An 18,000-nucleotide genomic window follows, 5' to 3' on the forward strand; every position below is an offset into this window, starting at 1 on the left:
TCTGCTCCACCCCCCCCCTCTCTCTCTCTGACTCTGCTCCACCCCCCCCCCCTCTCTTGACTCTGCTCCACCCCCCCCCTCTCTCTCTGACTCTGCTCCACCCCCCCCTCTCTGACTCTGCTCCACCCCCCCCCCCTCTCTGTCTGACTCTGCTCCACCCCCCCTCTCTCTCCTGACCTCTGCTCCACCCCACCCCTCTCTGTCTGACTCTGCTCCACCCCCCCCCTCTCTCTCTGACTCTGCTCCACCCCCCCCTCTCTCTCTGACTCTGCTCCACCCCCCCCTCTCTCTCTGACTCTGCTCCACCCCCCCCCTCTCTCTCTGACTCTGCTCCACCCCCCCCTCTCTGTCTGACTCTGCTCCACCCCCCCCTCTCTCTCTGACTCTGCTCCACCCCCCCCTCTCTCTGTCTGACTCTGCTCCACCCCCCCCTCTCTCTCTGTCTGACTCTGCTCCACCCCCCCTCTCTCTCTGACTCTGCTCCACCACCCCCCTCTCTCTCTGACTCTGCTCCACCCCCCCCCTCTCTCTCTGACTCTGCTCCACCCCCCCCCTCTCTCTCTGACTCTGCTCCACCCCCCCCTCTCTCTCTGTCTGACCTCTGCTCCACCCCCCCTCTCTCTCTGACTCTGCTCCACCCCCCCCCCCCTCTCTCTCTGACTCTGCTCCACCCCCCCCTCTCTCTCTGTCTGACTCTGCTCCACCCCCCCTCTCTCTCTGACTCTGCTCCACCCCCCCCTCTCTCTCTGACTCTGCTCCACCCCCCCCCCTCTCTCTGACTCTGCTCCACCCCCCCTCTCTCTCTGTCTGACTCTGCTCCCACCCCCCCTCCTCTCTCGACTCTGCTCCACCCCCCCCCTCTCTGTCTGACTCTGCTCCACCCCCCCCTCTCTCTCTGACTCTGCTCCACCCCCCCCCTCTCTGTCTGACTCTGCTCCACCCCCCCCTCTCTCTGACTCTGCTCCACCCCCCCCTCTCTCTCTGACTCTGCTCCACCCCCCCCTCTCTCTCTGACTCTGCTCCACCCCCCCTCTCTCTCTGACTCTGCTCCACCCCCTCTCTCTCTCTGACTCTGCTCCACCCCCCCCTCTCTCTCTGACTCTGCTCCACCCCCCCCCCTCTCTCTCTCTCTGACTCTGCTCCACCCCCCCCCTCTCTCTGACTCTGCTCCACCCCCCCCCCCCTCTCTGTCTGACTCTGCTCCACCCCCCCCTCTCTCTGACTCTGCTCCACCCCCCCCTCTCTCTCTGACTCTGCTCCACCCCCCCCTCTCTGTCTGACTCTGCTCCACCCCCCCCCTCTCTCTCTGACTCTGCTCCACCCCCCCCCCCTCTCTGTCTGACTCTGCTCCACCCCCCCCCTCTCTCTCTGACTCTGCTCCACCCCCCCCCTCTCTGTCTGACTCTGCTCCACCCCCCCCTCTCTGTCTGACTCTGCTCCACCCCCCCCTCTCTGTCTGACTCTGCTCCACCCCCCCCTCTCTGTCTGACTCTGCTCCACCCCCCCCCTCTCTGTCTGACTCTGCTCCACCCCCCCCTCTCTCTCTGACTCTGCTCCACCCCCCCCTCTCTCTCTGACTCTGCTCCACCCCCCCCTCTCTCTCTGACTCTGCTCCACCCCCCCCCTCTCTCTCTGTCTGACTCTGCTCCACCCCCCCCTCTCTGTCTGACTCTGCTCCACCCCCCCCTCTCTCTCTGTCTGACTCTGCTCCACCCCCCCCTCTCTCTCTGACTCTGCTCCACCCCCCCCTCTCTCTGTCTGACTCTGCTCCACCCCCCCCCTCTCTGTCTGACTCTGCTCCACCCCCCCCTCTCTCTGTCTGACTCTGCTCCACCCCCCCCTCTCTCTGACTCTGCTCCACCCCCCCCTCTCTCTGTCTGACTCTGCTCCACCCCCCCCTCTCTCTGACTCTGCTCCACCCCCCCCTCTCTGTCTGACTCTGCTCCACCCCCCCCTCTCTCTGACTCTGCTCCACCCCCCCCTCTCTGTCTGACTCTGCTCCACCCCCCCCTCTCTCTCTGACTCTGCTCCACCCCCCCCTCTCTCTGTCTGACTCTGCTCCACCCCCCTCTCTCTCTGTCTGACTCTGCTCCACCCCCCCCCCTCTCTCTGACTCTGCTCCACCCCCCCCTCTCTCTGTCTGACTCTGCTCCACCCCCCCCTCTCTCTCTGACTCTGCTCCACCCCCCCCTCTCTCTGTCTGACTCTGCTCCACCCCCCCTCTCTCTGTCTGACTCTGCTCCACCCCCCCCCTCTCTCTGACTCTGCTCCACCCCCCCCTCTCTGTCTGACTCTGCTCCACCCCCCCCCTCTCTCTGACTCTGCTCCACCCCCCCCTCTCTCTGACTCTGCTCCACCCCCCCCTCTCTGTCTGACTCTGCTCCACCCCCCTCTCTCTCTCTGACTCTGCTCCACCCCCCCCTCTCTCTCTGACTCTGCTCCACCCCCCCCTCTCTCTCTGACTCTGCTCCACCCCCCCCTCTCTCTCTGACTCTGCTCCACCCCCCCCTCTCTGTCTGACTCTGCTCCACCCCCCCCTCTCTCTCTGACTCTGCTCCACCCCCCTCTCTCTCTCTGACTCTGCTCCACCCCCCCCTCTCTGTCTGACTCTGCTCCACCCCCCCCCTCTCTCTGTCTGACTCTGCTCCACCCCCCCCCCTCTCTCTCTCTGACTCTGCTCCACCCCCCCCTCTCTCTCTGACTCTGCTCCACCCCCCTCTCTCTCTCTGACTCTGCTCCACCCCCCCCTCTCTGTCTGACTCTGCTCCACCCCCCTCTCTCTCTCTGACTCTGCTCCACCCCCCCCTCTCTCCTGACTCTGCTCCACCCCCCCCTCTCTGTCTGACTCTGCTCCACCCCCCCCCCTCTCTCTGACTCTGCTCCACCCCCCCCTCTCTCTCTGACTCTGCTCCACCCCCCCCTCTCTGTCTGACTCTGCTCCACCCCCCCCTCTCTGTCTGACTCTGCTCCACCCCCCCCTCTCTGTCTGACTCTGCTCCACCCCCCCCTCTCTGTCTGACTCTGCTCCACCCCCCCCTCTCTCTGACTCTGCTCCACCCCCCCCTCTCTGTCTGACTCTGCTCCACCCCCCCCTCTCTCTCTGACTCTGCTCCACCCCCCCCTCTCTGTCTGACTCTGCTCCACCCCCCCCCTCTCTCTGACTCTGCTCCACCCCCCCCTCTCTCTCTGACTCTGCTCCACCCCCCCCTCTCTCTGACTCTGCTCCACCCCCCCCTCTCTCTCTGACTCTGCTCCACCCCCCCCTCTCTCTGACTCTGCTCCACCACCCCTCTCTCTCTCTGACTCTGCTCCACCCCCCCCTCTCTGTCTGACTCTGCTCCACCCCCCCCCTCTCTCTGACTCTGCTCCACCCCCCCCTCTCTCTCTGACTCTGCTCCACCCCCCCCTCTCTCTCTGACTCTGCTCCACCCCCCCCTCTCTGTCTGACTCTGCTCCACCCCCCCCTCTCTCTCTGACTCTGCTCCACCCCCCCCTCTCTGTCTGACTCTGCTCCACCCCCCCCCCTCTCTCTGACTCTGCTCCACCCCCCCCTCTCTCTCTGACTCTGCTCCACCCCCCCCTCTCTGTCTGACTCTGCTCCACCCCCCCCTCTCTGTCTGACTCTGCTCCACCCCCCCCCTCTCTCTGACTCTGCTCCACCCCCCCCCTCTCTGTCTGACTCTGCTCCACCCCCCCCTCTCTGTCTGACTCTGCTCCACCCCCCCCCCCTCTCTCTCTGACTCTGCTCCACCCCCCCCTCTCTCTCTGACTCTGCTCCACCCCCCCCTCTCTCTGACTCTGCTCCACCCCCCCCCTCTCTGTCTGACTCTGCTCCACCCCCCCCTCTCTGTCTGACTCTGCTCCACCCCCCCCCCCCTCTCTCTCTGACTCTGCTCCACCCCCCCCTCTCTCTCTGACTCTGCTCCACCCCCCCCTCTCTCTCTGACTCTGCTCCACCCCCCCCTCTCTCTCTGACTCTGCTCCACCCCCCCCCTCTGTCTGACTCTGCTCCACCCCCCCCTCGCTCTCTGACTCTGCTCCACCCCCCCCTCTCTGTCTGACTCTGCTCCACCCCCCCTCTCTCTCTGACTCTGCTCCACCCCCCCCTCTCTCTCTGTCTGACTCTGCTCCACCCCCCCCTCTCTCTCTGACTCTGCTCCACCCCCCCCCCCTCTCTGTCTGACTCTGCTCCACCCCCCCCTCTCTCTCTGACTCTGCTCCACCCCCCCCTCTCTCTCTGACTCTGCTCCACCCCCCCCTCTCTCTGTCTGACTCTGCTCCACCCCCCCCTCTCTGTCTGACTCTGCTCCACCCCCCCCTCTCTGTCTGACTCTGCTCCACCCCCCCCTCTCTCTCTGACTCTGCTCCACGCCCCCCTCTCTCTGACTCTGCTCCACCCCCCCCTCTCTCTCTGACTCTGCTCCACCCCCCCCTCTCTCTCTGTCTGACTCTGCTCCACCCCCCCCTCTCTCTCTGACTCTGCTCCACCCCCCCTCTCTCTCTGTCTGACTCTGCTCCACCCCCCCCTCTCTCTCTGACTCTGCTCCACCCCCCCCTCTCTCTCTGACTCTGCTCCACCCCCCTCTCTCTGTCTGACTCTGCTCCACCCCCCCCTCTCTCTCTGACTCTGCTCCACCCCCCCCTCTCTCTCTGTCTGACTCTGCTCCACCCCCCCCTCTCTCTCTGACTCTGCTCCACCCCCCCCTCTCTCTCTGACTCTGCTCCACCCCCCTCTCTCTCTCTGACTCTGCTCCACCCCCCTCTCTCTGTCTGACTCTGCTCCACCCCCCTCTCTCTCTCTGACTCTGCTCCACCCCCCCCTCTCTCTCTGACTCTGCTCCACCCCCCTCTCTCTGTCTGACTCTGCTCCACCACCCTCTCTCTCTGACTCTGCTCCACCCCCCCTCTCTCTCTGTCTGACTCTGCTCCACCCCCCCCTCTCTCTCTGACTCTGCTCCACCCCCCTCTCTCTCTCTGACTCTGCTCCACCCCCCCCTCTCTGTCTGACTCTGCTCCACCCCCCTCTCTCTCTCTGACTCTGCTCCACCCCCCTCTCTCTCTCTGACTCTGCTCCACCCCCCCCTCTCTCTCTGACTCTGCTCCACCCCCCTCTCTCTCTCTGACTCTGCTCCACCCCCCCCCTCGCTCTCTGACTCTGCTCCACCCCCCCCTCTCTGTCTGACTCTGCTCCACCCCCCCCTCTCTCTCTGACTCTGCTCCACCCCCCCCTCTCTCTCTGACTCTGCTCCACCCCCCCCTCTCTGTCTGACTCTGCTCCACCCCCCCCTCTCTCTCTCTGACTCTGCTCCACCCCCCCCTCTCTGTCTGACTCTGCTCCACCCCCCCCTCGCTCTCTGACTCTGCTCCACCCCCCCCTCTCTGTCTGACTCTGCTCCACCCCCCCCTCTCTCTCTGACTCTGCTCCACCCCCCCCTCTCTCTGTCTGACTCTGCTCCACCCCCCTCTCTCTCTCTGACTCTGCTCCACCCCCCCCTCTCTCTCTGTCTGACTCTGCTCCACCCCCCCCTCTCTCTCTGACTCTGCTCCACCCCCCCCTCTCTCTCTGACTCTGCTCCACCCCCCCCTCTCTCTCTGACTCTGCTCCACCCCCCTCTCTCTCTGACTCTGCTCCACCCCCCCCTCTCTCTGTCTGACTCTGCTCCACCCCCCCCCTCTCTCTCTGACTCTGCTCCACCCCCCCCCTCTCTGTCTGACTCTGCTCCACCCCCCCCTCTCTGTCTGACTCTGCTCCACCCCCCCCCTCTCTCTCTGACTCTGCTCCACCCCCCCCTCTCTGTCTGACTCTGCTCCACCCCCCCCTCTCTGTCTGACTCTGCTCCACCCCCCCCTCTCTCTCTGACTCTGCTCCACCCCCCCCTCTCTCTCTGTCTGACTCTGCTCCACCCCCCCCCTCTCTCTCTGACTCTGCTCCACCCCCCCCTCTCTCTCTGTCTGACTCTGCTCCACCCCCCCCTCTCTCTCTGACTCTGCTCCACCCCCCCCTCTCTCTCTGACTCTGCTCCACCCCCCCCCTCTCTCTCTGACTCTGCTCCACCCCCCCCTCTCTGTCTGACTCTGCTCCACCCCCCCCTCTCTGTCTGACTCTGCTCCACCCCCCCCCTCTCTCTCTGACTCTGCTCCACCCCCCCCTCTCTGTCTGACTCTGCTCCACCCCCCCCTCTCTGTCTGACTCTGCTCCACCCCCCCCCTCTCTGTCTGACTCTGCTCCACCCCCCCCTCTCTGTCTGACTCTGCTCCACCCCCCCCCTCTCTCTGACTCTGCTCCACCCCCCCCTCTCTCTCTGTCTGACTCTGCTCCACCCCCCCCTCTCTCTCTGACTCTGCTCCACCCCCCCCTCTCTGTCTGACTCTGCTCCACCCCCCCCTCTCTCTCTGACTCTGCTCCACCCCCCCCTCTCTCTCTGACTCTGCTCCACCCCCCCCTCTCTGTCTGACTCTGCTCCACCCCCCCCTCTCTCTGTCTGACTCTGCTCCACCCCCCCCTCTCTCTCTGACTCTGCTCCACCCCCCCCTCTCTCTCTGACTCTGCTCCACCCCCCCCTCTCTCTCTGACTCTGCTCCACCCCCCCCTCTCTGTCTGACTCTGCTCCACCCCCCCCTCTCTCTCTGACTCTGCTCCACCCCCCCCCTCTCTCTCTGACTCTGCTCCACCCCCCCCTCTCTGTCTGACTCTGCTCCACCCCCCCCCTCTCTCTCTGACTCTGCTCCACCCCCCCCTCTCTGTCTGACTCTGCTCCACCCCCCCCTCTCTCTGACTCTGCTCCACCCCCCCCCTCTCTCTCTGACTCTGCTCCACCCCCCCCTCTCTCTCTGACTCTGCTCCACCCCCCCTCTCTCTCTGACTCTGCTCCACCCCCCCCTCTCTGTCTGACTCTGCTCCACCCCCCCCTCTCTGTCTGACTCTGCTCCACCCCCCCCTCTCTCTCTGACTCTGCTCCACCCCCCCCTCTCTGTCTGACTCTGCTCCACCCCCCCCTCTCTGTCTGACTCTGCTCCACCCCCCCCTCTCTGTCTGACTCTGCTCCACCCCCCCCTCTCTGTCTGACTCTGCTCCACCCCCCCCTCTCTCTCTGACTCTGCTCCACCCCCCCCCTCTCTCTCTGACTCTGCTCCACCCCCCCCTCTCTCTCTGACTCTGCTCCACCCCCCCCCTCTCTCTCTGACTCTGCTCCACCCCCCCCCCTCTCTCTCTGACTCTGCTCCACCCCCCCCTCTCTGTCTGACTCTGCTCCACCCCCCCCCTCTCTCTCTGACTCTGCTCCACCCCCCCCTCTCTCTCTGACTCTGCTCCACCCCCCCCTCTCTGTCTGACTCTGCTCCACCCCCCCCTCTCTCTCTGACTCTGCTCCACCCCCCCCTCTCTGTCTGACTCTGCTCCACCCCCCCCTCTCTCTCTGACTCTGCTCCACCCCCCCCCTCTCTCTCTGACTCTGCTCCACCCCCCCCTCTCTCTCTGACTCTGCTCCACCCCCCCCTCTCTGTCTGACTCTGCTCCACCCCCCCCTCTCTCTCTGACTCTGCTCCACCCCCCCCTCTCTGTCTGACTCTGCTCCACCCCCCCCTCTCTCTCTGACTCTGCTCCACCCCCCCCTCTCTCTCTGACTCTGCTCCACCCCCCCCTCTCTGTCTGACTCTGCTCCACCCCCCCCTCTCTGTCTGACTCTGCTCCACCCCCCCCTCTCTCTGACTCTGCTCCACCCCCCCCTCTCTCTGACTCTGCTCCACCCCCCCCTCTCTCTCTCTGACTCTGCTCCACCCCCCCTCTCTCTGTCTGACTCTGCTCCACCCCCCCCCTCTCTCTCTGACTCTGCTCCACCCCCCCCTCTCTCTGACTCTGCTCCACCCCCCCCCTCTCTCTCTGACTCTGCTCCACCCCCCCCTCTCTCTCTGACTCTGCTCCACCCCCCCCTCTCTGTCTGACTCTGCTCCACCCCCCCCTCTCTCTCTGACTCTGCTCCGCCCCCCCCTCTCTGTCTGACTCTGCTCCACCCCCCCCTCTCTCTCTGACTCTGCTCCACCCCCCCCTCTCTCTCTGACTCTGCTCCACCCCCCCCCCTCTCTGTCTGACTCTGCTCCACCCCCCCCCTCTCTCTGACTCTGCTCCACCCCCCCTCTCTCTCTGTCTGACTCTGCTCCAGCCGCCCCCTCTCTGTCTGACTCTGCTCCAGCCGCCCCCTCTCTGTCTGACTCTGCTCCAGCCGCCCCCTCTCTGTCTGACTCTGCTCCACCCCCCCCTCTCTCTCTGACTCTGCTCCAGCCGCCCCCTCTCTGTCTGACTCTGCTCCAGCCGCCCCCTCTCTGTCTGACTCTGCTCCAGCCGCCCCCTCTCTCTCTGACTCTGCTCCAGCCGCCCCCTCTCTGTCTGACTCTGCTCCAGCCGCCCCCTCTCTGTCTGACTCTGCTCCAGCCGCCCCCTCTCTGTCTGACTCTGCTCCAGCCGCCCCCTCTCTGTCTGACTCTGCTCCAGCCGCCCCCTCTCTGTCTGACTCTGCTCCAGCCGCCCCCTCTCTCTCTGACTCTGCTCCAGCCGCCCCCTCTCTCTCTGACTCTGCTCCACCCCCCCCTCTCTGTCTGACTCTGCTCCACCCCCCCCTCTCTCTGACTCTGCTCCACCCCCCCTCTCTCTGTCTGACTCTGCTCCACCCCCCCCTCTCTGTCTGACTCTGCTCCACCCCCCCCTCGCTCTCTGACTCTGCTCCAGCCGCCCCCCCTCGCTCTCTGACTCTGCTCCACCCCCCCCCTCTGTCTGACTCTGCTCCACCCCCCCCTCTCTGTCTGACTCTGCTCCACCCCCCCCCTCTCTGTCTGACTCTGCTCCACCCCCCCCCCTCTCTGTCTGACTCTGCTCCACCCCCCCCTCTCTGTCTGACTCTGCTCCACCCCCCCCCCCTCTCTCTCTGACTCTGCTCCACCCCCCCCTCTCTGTCTGACTCTGCTCCACCCCCCCCTCTCTGTCTGACTCTGCTCCAGCCGCCCCCTCTCTCTCTGACTCTGCTCCACCCCCCCCCTCTCTCTCTGACTCTGCTCTATTTTCCCAGCAGGAATGTTGAGTGCCTGAACTTGTTGCTGAGTAGTGGTGCTGATCTGCGGAAGGAGGATAAGTTTGGAAGGTAAGTCGTGTGGAGAGGTGGGGGAAGAATGACCGATGGATCTGCCGGCCTGAATGCTCCAGGGTGAATCCCACCAACGTGCCTCCCTCCCGTCGAGGCGAGCCCCTCTGGCCCCTGCAGCTGTGGTCCATAGAGTGGTACAGCACAGAGAAAGCCCTTCAGCCCATCGACAATATCCACCATTAAAGTGGCGCTAATCCCGTTTCCCCGGATTTGGCCCAGATCCCCGAATTTTTTAACATTTCAAGTGCGGACCCAAATATATTTTAACGGTTGTTAGGATTCCGGCCTCCACTACCTTCCCAGGCCGTGCGTTCCGGATCCCCACCACGCTCTGAGAGAATTCCTCATAGAATCCCTACAGTGCAGGAGGAGGCCATTCGGCCCATCGAGTCTGCACCGACCACAATCCCACCCAGGTCCTATCCCCACAATCCCATGCATTTCCCGAGCTAGTTCCTCTGACACGAAGGGACAATTTAGCACGGCCAATCCACCCTAACCTACACATCTTTGGACACTAAGGGACAATTTAGCATGGCGAATCCACCCTAACCTACACATCTTTGGACACTGAGGGACAATTTAGCACGGCGAATCCACCCTAACCTACACATCTTTGGACACTCGGGGACAATTTAGCACGGCCACTCCACCTAACCTACACATCTTTGGACACTCGGGGACAATTTAGCATGGCCAATCCACCTAACCTACACATCTTTGGACACTCGGGGACAATTTAGCATGGCCAATCCACCCTAACCTACACATCTTTGGACACTCGGGGACAATTTAGCATAGAACATAGAACATAGAACATTACAGCGCAGAACAGGCCCTTCGGCCCACGATGTTGCACCGACCAGTTAAAAAAAAAACTGACCCTCCAACCTAAACCAATTTCTTTTCGACCATGAACCTATCTACGGATCTCTTAAACGCCCCCAAACTAGGCGCATTTACAACTGATGCTGGCAGGGCATTCCAATCCCTCACCACCCTCTGGGTAAAGAACCTACCCCTGACATCGGTTCTATAACTACCCCCTCTCAATTTAAAGCCATGCCCCCTCGTGCTGGATTTCTCCATCAGAGGAAAAAGGCTATCACTATCCACCCTATCTAAACCTCTAATCATCTTATATGTTTCAATAAGATCCCCTCTTAGCCGCCGCCTTTCCAGCGAAAACAATCCCAAATCCCTCAGCCTCTCCTCATAGGATTTCCCCTCCATACCAGGCAACATCCTGGTAAACCTCCTCTGCACCCTCTCCAAAGCCTCCACATCCTTCCTGTAATGTGGGGACCAGAACTGCACACAGTACTCCAAGTGCGGCCGCACCAGAGTTGTGTACAGTTGCAACATAACGCTACGACTCCTAAATTCAATCCCCCTACCAATAAACGCCAAGACACCATATGCCTTCTTAACAACCTTATCTACTTGATTCCCAACTTTCAGGGATCTATGCACACATACACCTAGATCCCTCTGCTCCTCCACACTATTCAAAGTCCTCCCGTTAGCCCTATACTCAACACATCCGTTATTCCTACCAAAGTGAATTACCTCACACTTGGCCAATCCACCCTAACCTACACATCTTTGGACACTCGGGGACAATTTAGCATGGCGAATCCACCCTAACCTACACATCTTTGGACACTCGGGGACAATTTAGCATGGCCAATGCACCTAACCTACACATCTTTGGACACTAAGGGGCAATTTAGCATGGCCAATCCACCCTAACCTACACATCTTTGGACACTGAGGGACAATTTAGCATGGCCAATCCACCTAACCTACACATCTTTGGACACTAAGGGGCAATTTAGCATGGCCAATCCACCTAACCTACACATCTTTGGACACTAAGGGGCAATTTCGCATGGCCAATCCACCTAACCTACACATCTTTGGACACTGAGGGACAATTTACCATGGCCAATCCACCTAACCTACACATCTTTGGACACTAAGGAGCAATTTAGCATGGCCAATCCACCTAACCTACACATCTTTGGACACTAAGGGGCAATTTAGCATGGCCAATCCACCCTAACCTCCACATCTTTGGACACTGAGGGACAATTTACCATGGCCAATCCACCTAACCTACACATCTTTGGACACTAAGGGGCAATTTAGCATGGCCAATCCACCTAACCTACACATCTTTGGACACTAAGGGGCAATTTAGCATGGCCAATCCACCCTAACCTCCACATCTTTGGACACTGAGGGACAATTTACCATGGCCAATCCACCTAACCTACACATCTTTGGACACTAAGGGGCAATTTACCATGGCCAATCCACCTAACCTACACATCTTTGGACACTAAGGGGCAATTTAGCATGGCCAATCCACCTAACCTACACATCTTTGGACACTAAGGGGCAATTTAGCATGGCCAATCCACCCTAACCTGCATATCTTTGGACTGTGGGCGGAAACCGGAGCACCCGGAGGAAACCCACGCAGACACGGGGAGAACGTGCAGACTGCACACAGACAGTGGCCCAAGCCGGGAATCGAACCCGGGTCCCTTGCACTGTGAGGCAGCAGTGCTAACCCGCCGTGCCACTGGTGGCCCCTCTGAATCTCCTGCCCCTCACCCGAAATCTGTGCCCCCTCATGACTGACCCTTCCACCAAGGGAAACAGCTGCTCCATCCTCACCCTGTCCACACCCCTCATAATTGTATACACCTGCTCTAGAGAGAACAATCCAAGCCTACCCAGTCTCTCCTCGCAGCTCAAACGCTCCATCCCAGGCAACACGCTGGTGAACCTCCCCTGTACCCCCCTCTCGTACAATCACATCTTTCCTATAGTGAGGTGACCAGAACTGCACACAGTGCTCCAGCTGTGGCCTCGCCAACGCTCTGTACAGCTCCAACATAACCTCCCCGCTCTTGTACTCAATGCCACGCCTGATAAAAGCAGGAGTCCGGTTCCAAGCACCTTTTTCCCCCTCCTAGGGTTCTGAAGACTGTGGAGGAACAGAGAGACCTTGGGGTCCATATCCACAGATCTCTGAAGGTTGCCACTCAAGTGGATAGAGCTGTGAAGAAGGCCTATAGTGTGTTAGCTTTTATTAACAGGGGGTTGGAGTTTAAGAGCCGTGGGGTTATGCTGCAACTGTACAGGACCTTGGTGAGACCGCATTTGGAATATTGTGGGCAGTTCTGGTCGCCTCACTATGGGAAGGATGTGGAAGCGCTGGAAAGAGTGCAGAGGAGATTTACCAGGATGCTGCCTGGTTTGGAGGGTAGGTCTTATGAGGAAAGGTTGAGGGAGCTGGGGCTGTTCTCTCTGGAGCGGAGGAGATTGAGGGGAGACTTAATAGAGGTTTATAAAATGATGAAGGGGATAGATAGAGTGAACGTTCAAAGACTATTTCCTCGGGTGGATGGAGCTATTACAAGGGGGCATAACTATAGGGTTCGTGGTGGGAGATACAGGAAGGACATCAGAGGTAGGTTCTTTACGCAGAGAGTGGTTGGGGTGTGGAATGGACTGCCTGCAGTGATAGTGGAGTCAGACACTTTAGGAACATTTAAGCGGTTATTGGATAGGCACATGGAGCACACCAGGATGATAGGGAGTGGGATAGCTTGATCTTGGTTTCAGATGAAGGTCGGCACAACATCGTGGGCCGAAGGGCCTGTTCTGTGCTGTACTGTTCTATGTTCTATGTTCTACATGGTGTCGTGTTTGTCTCCACTGCAGGTCCCCTCTGCACTACGCTGCGGCCAATGGCAGGTACCAATGTACGGTTACTCTGATCACCGCTGGGGCCAGTGTCACCGCCACTGACGGGAGGGGCTGCACCCCTCTGCATTACGCAGCTGCCTCGGAGGCGTACCGCAGGTAGGAGGCTGGGGAGGGGAAGACACAAGGGGGAGATGCCAAGTGTCTGCCAGCTGTTTTGATTTGATTTATTATTGTCACGTGTATTGGGACACAGTGAAAAGTATTGTTCCTCGCGCGCTGTACCGACAAAGCATACCGTTCATAGAGAAGGAAAGGAGGGGGTGCAGAATGTAGTGTTACAGTCACAGCTCGGGGTGTAGAGAAAGATCAACTTAATGCGAGGTCGGTCCATTCAAAAGTCTGACGGCAGCAGCAGGGAAGAAGCTGTTCTTGAGTCGGTCGGTCCGTGACCTCAGACTTTTGTATCTTTTTCCCCCGACGGAAGAAGGTGGAAGAGAGAATGTCCGGGGTGCGTGGGGTCCTTGATTATGCCGGCTGCTTTTCCCCCCACCGAGGCAGCGGGAAGTGTAGACGGAGTCAATGGATGGGAGGCTGGTTTGCGAGATGGGACTGGGCTACGTTCACGACCCTTTGTAGTTCCTTGCGGTCTTGGGCAGAGCAGGAGCCCCAGACCAAGCTGTGATACATCCGGGAAGGATGCTGCGGATGGGACTGGGTGGGCAGGTGTGGGGGGAGGGGGGGGTAGATTCCCTGGGGATGTCCCTCGACCAGAGGATCTGCAGGGAGTGGGGGGTGGTCAGGGCTTACGGACCTCCCCCTGTTCTGTCTCAGGGTTGTATTTGAGATGCTGAGTAGAGGGGCTTTGGGGGTGGAGGGGGGGGGATGCTGTGGGAGGTGCAGGAAGGAGGTGGCTACAATAATCTGGTACGGTTGAACAGTCTGTGGGGGAAGGTGGAGGGGGAGGGGGTGTTCAGAATCATCCAGGGGTTTCAGCAGGGCCGATGGAGAGAAGCTGTTTCCACTTCTTTAGGTAGAGATCAGAACCAAGCAGGGGTGGGGGGGGTGTGGGGGTGGGGGTGTGGGGTGGGGTGGGGTGGGGGTGGGGTGGGGGGACTCTGTATATGAGACGGTGGTTAATAAATCCAATCGGTGTGGGAGGGATGAATTCAGGAGTAAGTCTTTACTTGGAGAGTGGGAGTGGGGAAGAATGTGGGACTCGCTCCCATGGGGGGAGAATGTGGGGCTCGCTCCCACGGGGGGGGGAGAATGTGGGACTCGCTCCCATGGGGGGAGAATGTGGGACTCACTCCCACGGGGGGGAGAATGTGGGGTCTGATGCTGTTTGTCACAAAGACCCTTGAAGCCCTCAAACCAGCAGACAGAGGGTGCTTTCTCCAGCTGGCAAGCTGTCACCAGCGGGGTGCTGCCGCTGGCTCGGGTCCCTGGGACCCCCGACTGTTTACGGAGACCCCCCACCCTGCCGAGCGTTAACCCCTGGGCATCTCGAGTCCAGTGATGTTACCGCTGCGGGACTGGTTTATCCGCCAAGTACATTAGGAAAGCTTCTCGAGTTGAGTTACAATCTATGGTGCCTTTCTCTCTGTGCCATGAATTCACCGATATGTAGCGCACGCTAGGTGTGCCGTGATATCGGGCCTTGAAGAACAGGCTTTGACTCCGCGGTGCTTTGTTAGAAGTCACCGTCCCCCAGACAATGTTTCCGTCTCGTTCCCAGTCTCTGGCCGTCCCTGTGACACGGGGATCTCCCCTGAGGATGTCACCCACAGGGATCTCCCCTGCGGATGTCACCCACAGGGATCTCCCCTGAGGATGTCACCCACAGGGATCGCCCCTGAGGATGTCACCCACAGGGATCTCCCCTGCGGACGTCACCCGGCTGACACTGTGTGGAGACCGGCCGAAGACCGTCCTTATCGACAGCTGTGTCCCCAGATCACCCCCTCCCCACCACCAACCAATCCCCCCCCCCTCCTGTGACTCTGCTACCATGGAGCCATTGGGTGGGGATTTGGTGAGTGGGTGTCAGTGTGTAACCGGGTGTTTGGGACAGTGTCGGGGTGTCCCCGCTCTCTCTGGGTGGGGGTTTGGGGGGTCAGTGTGTAACCGGGTGTTCGGGACAGTGTCGGGGTCTCCCCGCTCTCTCTGGGTGGGGGTTTGGGGGGTCAGTGTGTAACCGGGTGTTTGGGGCAGTGTCGGGGTGTCCCCGCTCTCTCTGGGTGGGGGTTTGGGGGGTCAGTGTGTAACCGGGTGTTTGGGACAGTGTCGGGGTCTCCCCGCTCTCTCTGGGTGTTTATTTGGGGGGTCAGTGTGTAACCGGGTGTTTGGGACAGTGTCGGGGTGTCCCCGCTCTCTCTGGGTGGTGATTTGGGGGTCAGTGTGTAACCGGGTGTTTGGGACAGTGTCGGGGTGTCCCCGCTCCCTCTGGGTGGGGGTTTGGGGGGTCAGTGTGTAACCGGGTGTTTGGGACAGTGTCGGGGTCTCCCCGCTCTCTCTGGGTGGTGATTTGGGGGGTCAGTGTGTAACCGGGTGTTTGGGGCAGTGTCGGGGTGTCCCCGCTCTCTCTGGGTGGGGGTTTGGGGGGTCAGTGTGTAACCGGGTGTTTGGGACAGTGTCGGGGTCTCCCCGCTCCCTCTGGGTGGTGATTTGGGGGGTCAGTGTGTAACCGGGTGTTTGGGACAGTGTCGGGGTCTCCCCGCTCTCTCTGGGTGGGGGTTTGGGGGGTCAGTGTGTAACCGGGTGTTTGGGACAGTGTCGGGGTGTCCCCGCTCCCTCTGGGTGGGGGTTTGGGGGGTCAGTGTGTAACCGGGTGTTTGGGACAGTGTCGGGGTCTCCCCGCTCCCTCTGGGTGGTGATTTGGGGGGTCAGTGTGTAACCGGGTGTTTGGGACAGTGTCGGGGTCTCCCCGCTCCCTCTGGGTGGGGGTTTGGGGGGTCAGTGTGTAACCGGGTGTTTGGGACAGTGTCGGGGTCTCCCCGCTCTCTCTGGGTGGGGGTTTGGGGGGTCAGTGTGTAACCGGGTGTTTGGGACAGTGTCGGGGTCTCCCCGCTCTCTCTGGGTGGTGATTTGGGGGGTCAGTGTGTAACCGGGTGTTTGGGACAGTGTCGGGGTCTCCCCGCTCTCTCTGGGTGGTGATTTGGGGGGTCAGTGTGTAACCGGGTGTTTGGGACAGTGTCGGGGTCTCCCCGCTCCCTCTGGGTGGTGATTTGGGGGGTCAGTGTGTAACCGGGTGTTTGGGGCAGTGTCGGGGTGTCCCCGCTCCCTCTGGGTGGGGATTTGGGGGGTCAGTGTGCAACCGGGTGTTTGGGACAGTGTCGGGGTGTCCCCGCTCTCTCTGGGTGGTGATTTGGGGGGTCAGTGTGTAACCGGGTGTTTGGGACAGTGTCGGGGTCTCCCCGCTCCCTCTGGGTGGTAATTTGGGGGGTCAGTGTGTAACCGGGTGTTTGGGACAGTGTCGGGGTCTCCGCGCTCCCTCTGGGTGGTGATTTGGGGGTCAGTGTGTAACCGGGTGTTTGGGACAGTGTCGGGGTGTCCCCGCTCTCTCTGGGTGGTGATTTGGGGGGTCAGTGTGTAACCGGGTGTTTGGGACAGTGTCGGGGTCTCCCCGCTCCCTCTGGTTGGGGATTTGGGGAGGGGGTCAGTGTGTAACCGGGTGTTCGGGACAATGTCGGGGTCTCTCACTCCGCTCCCCCTCTGTTTTTAAGGAGTGACCACCCCACAAGCCGTCACGGGGGCGATGAGGTGATGAAGGAAACCCGGGAGAAGGAGGCCTTCTTGTGAGTATCGCCGGCTCCTGTTCACCGACCCAACCCCCACACACGGTGGCCTGTTCCCTACAGCACTTACCCGGGCACTGTCCCACCCGGGCACTGTCCCACCCGGGCACTGTCCCACCCGGGCAGACACGGACACTCGCGCGGACATCCCCACGGACACTCGCGCGGACATCCCCACGGACACTCGCGCGGACATCCCCACCGACACTCGCGCGGACATCCCCACCGACACTCGCGCGGACATCCCCACCGACACTCGCGCGGACATCCCCACCGACACTCGCGCGGACATCCCCACCGACACTCGCGCGGACATCCCCACCGACACTCGCGCGGACATCCCCACGGACACTCGCGCGGACATCCCCACGGACACTCGCGCGGACATCCCCACGGACACTCGCGCGGACATCCCCACGGACACTCGCGCGGACATCCCCACCGACACTCGCGCGGACATCCCCACGGACACTCGCGCGGACATCCCCACGGACACTCGCGCGGACATCCCCACGGACACTCACGCGGACATCCCCACGGACACTCGCGCGGACATCCCCACCGACACTCGCGCGGACATCCCCACCGACACTCGCGCGGACACACACCCATCACAAGCGCACGCATACATCTACACACACACGCCATGCGCCCACAAATCGCCCATGCACACGCACCCTTACCGGATTGTCCCGCCCCCCGCACAGACTGACGTCCAATCACAATCCTGGAACTCCCTCCCTACCAGCACAATGGGTGTACCTACACCACACACACACACGGGGACTGGGTTGGGTGGGAGAAGGCGACTCACGCATCACTTTCGAGAGGGGCTGTGGAGGGGTGAGCGGTAGATACTGGGCCTGGCCAGAGGCACACATGTCCCGTCAGGCAGGCTGTAGACAGGGTGATGGTACAGGCCGCAGTGTCTGTCCAGCGAGCTGTCAGACACACACACAGCGATCCCTCCTCCCTTGACGCTGATGGTGCTAATAATGCTCACCTTTGACCTTTCCAGTTCTTTGGAATACTTACTGGACAGTGGGGCGGATACATCAATCCAGGACAAGCAAGGTTACACTGCAATACACTATGCAGCAGCACACGGGAGTAAGCAGAACCTGGAACTGGTCAGTACGCCTTGTCTGGGGGAGGTTACAGAGATAGGGAGGGGGTGCAGGGGGGCTGGAGGAGGTTACAGAGATAGGGAGGGGGTGTAGGGGGGCTGGAGGAGGATACAGAGATAGGGAGGGGGTGTAGGGGGCTGGAGGAGGTTACAGAGATAGGGAGGGGGTGTAGGGGGCTGGAGGAGGTTACAGAGATAGGGAGGGGGTGTAGGGGGGCTGGAG

The 18,000-nt window shown here is 61.2% G+C and overlaps 1 protein-coding gene across 1 annotated transcript; it reads left to right on the forward strand.

Annotated features, from left to right (window-relative positions):
• Positions 1 to 9,062: 9,062 nt before the first annotated feature.
• LOC144491111 (serine/threonine-protein phosphatase 6 regulatory ankyrin repeat subunit C-like) lies at positions 9,063 to 17,781 on the forward strand (the record flags this gene model as incomplete). The annotated part of the gene is made up of 4 exons (XM_078208790.1): positions 9,063 to 9,131; positions 12,873 to 13,013; positions 16,580 to 16,651; positions 17,670 to 17,781. Coding segments are annotated over 4 exons (394 nt in total), but the record flags the coding sequence as incomplete, so codon positions are not given.
• Positions 17,782 to 18,000: the final 219 nt, after the last annotated feature.

Source organism: Mustelus asterias, unplaced genomic scaffold, assembly GCF_964213995.1.
Source record: "Mustelus asterias unplaced genomic scaffold, sMusAst1.hap1.1 HAP1_SCAFFOLD_4463, whole genome shotgun sequence".
NCBI lineage: Eukaryota > Metazoa > Chordata > Chondrichthyes > Carcharhiniformes > Triakidae > Mustelus > Mustelus asterias.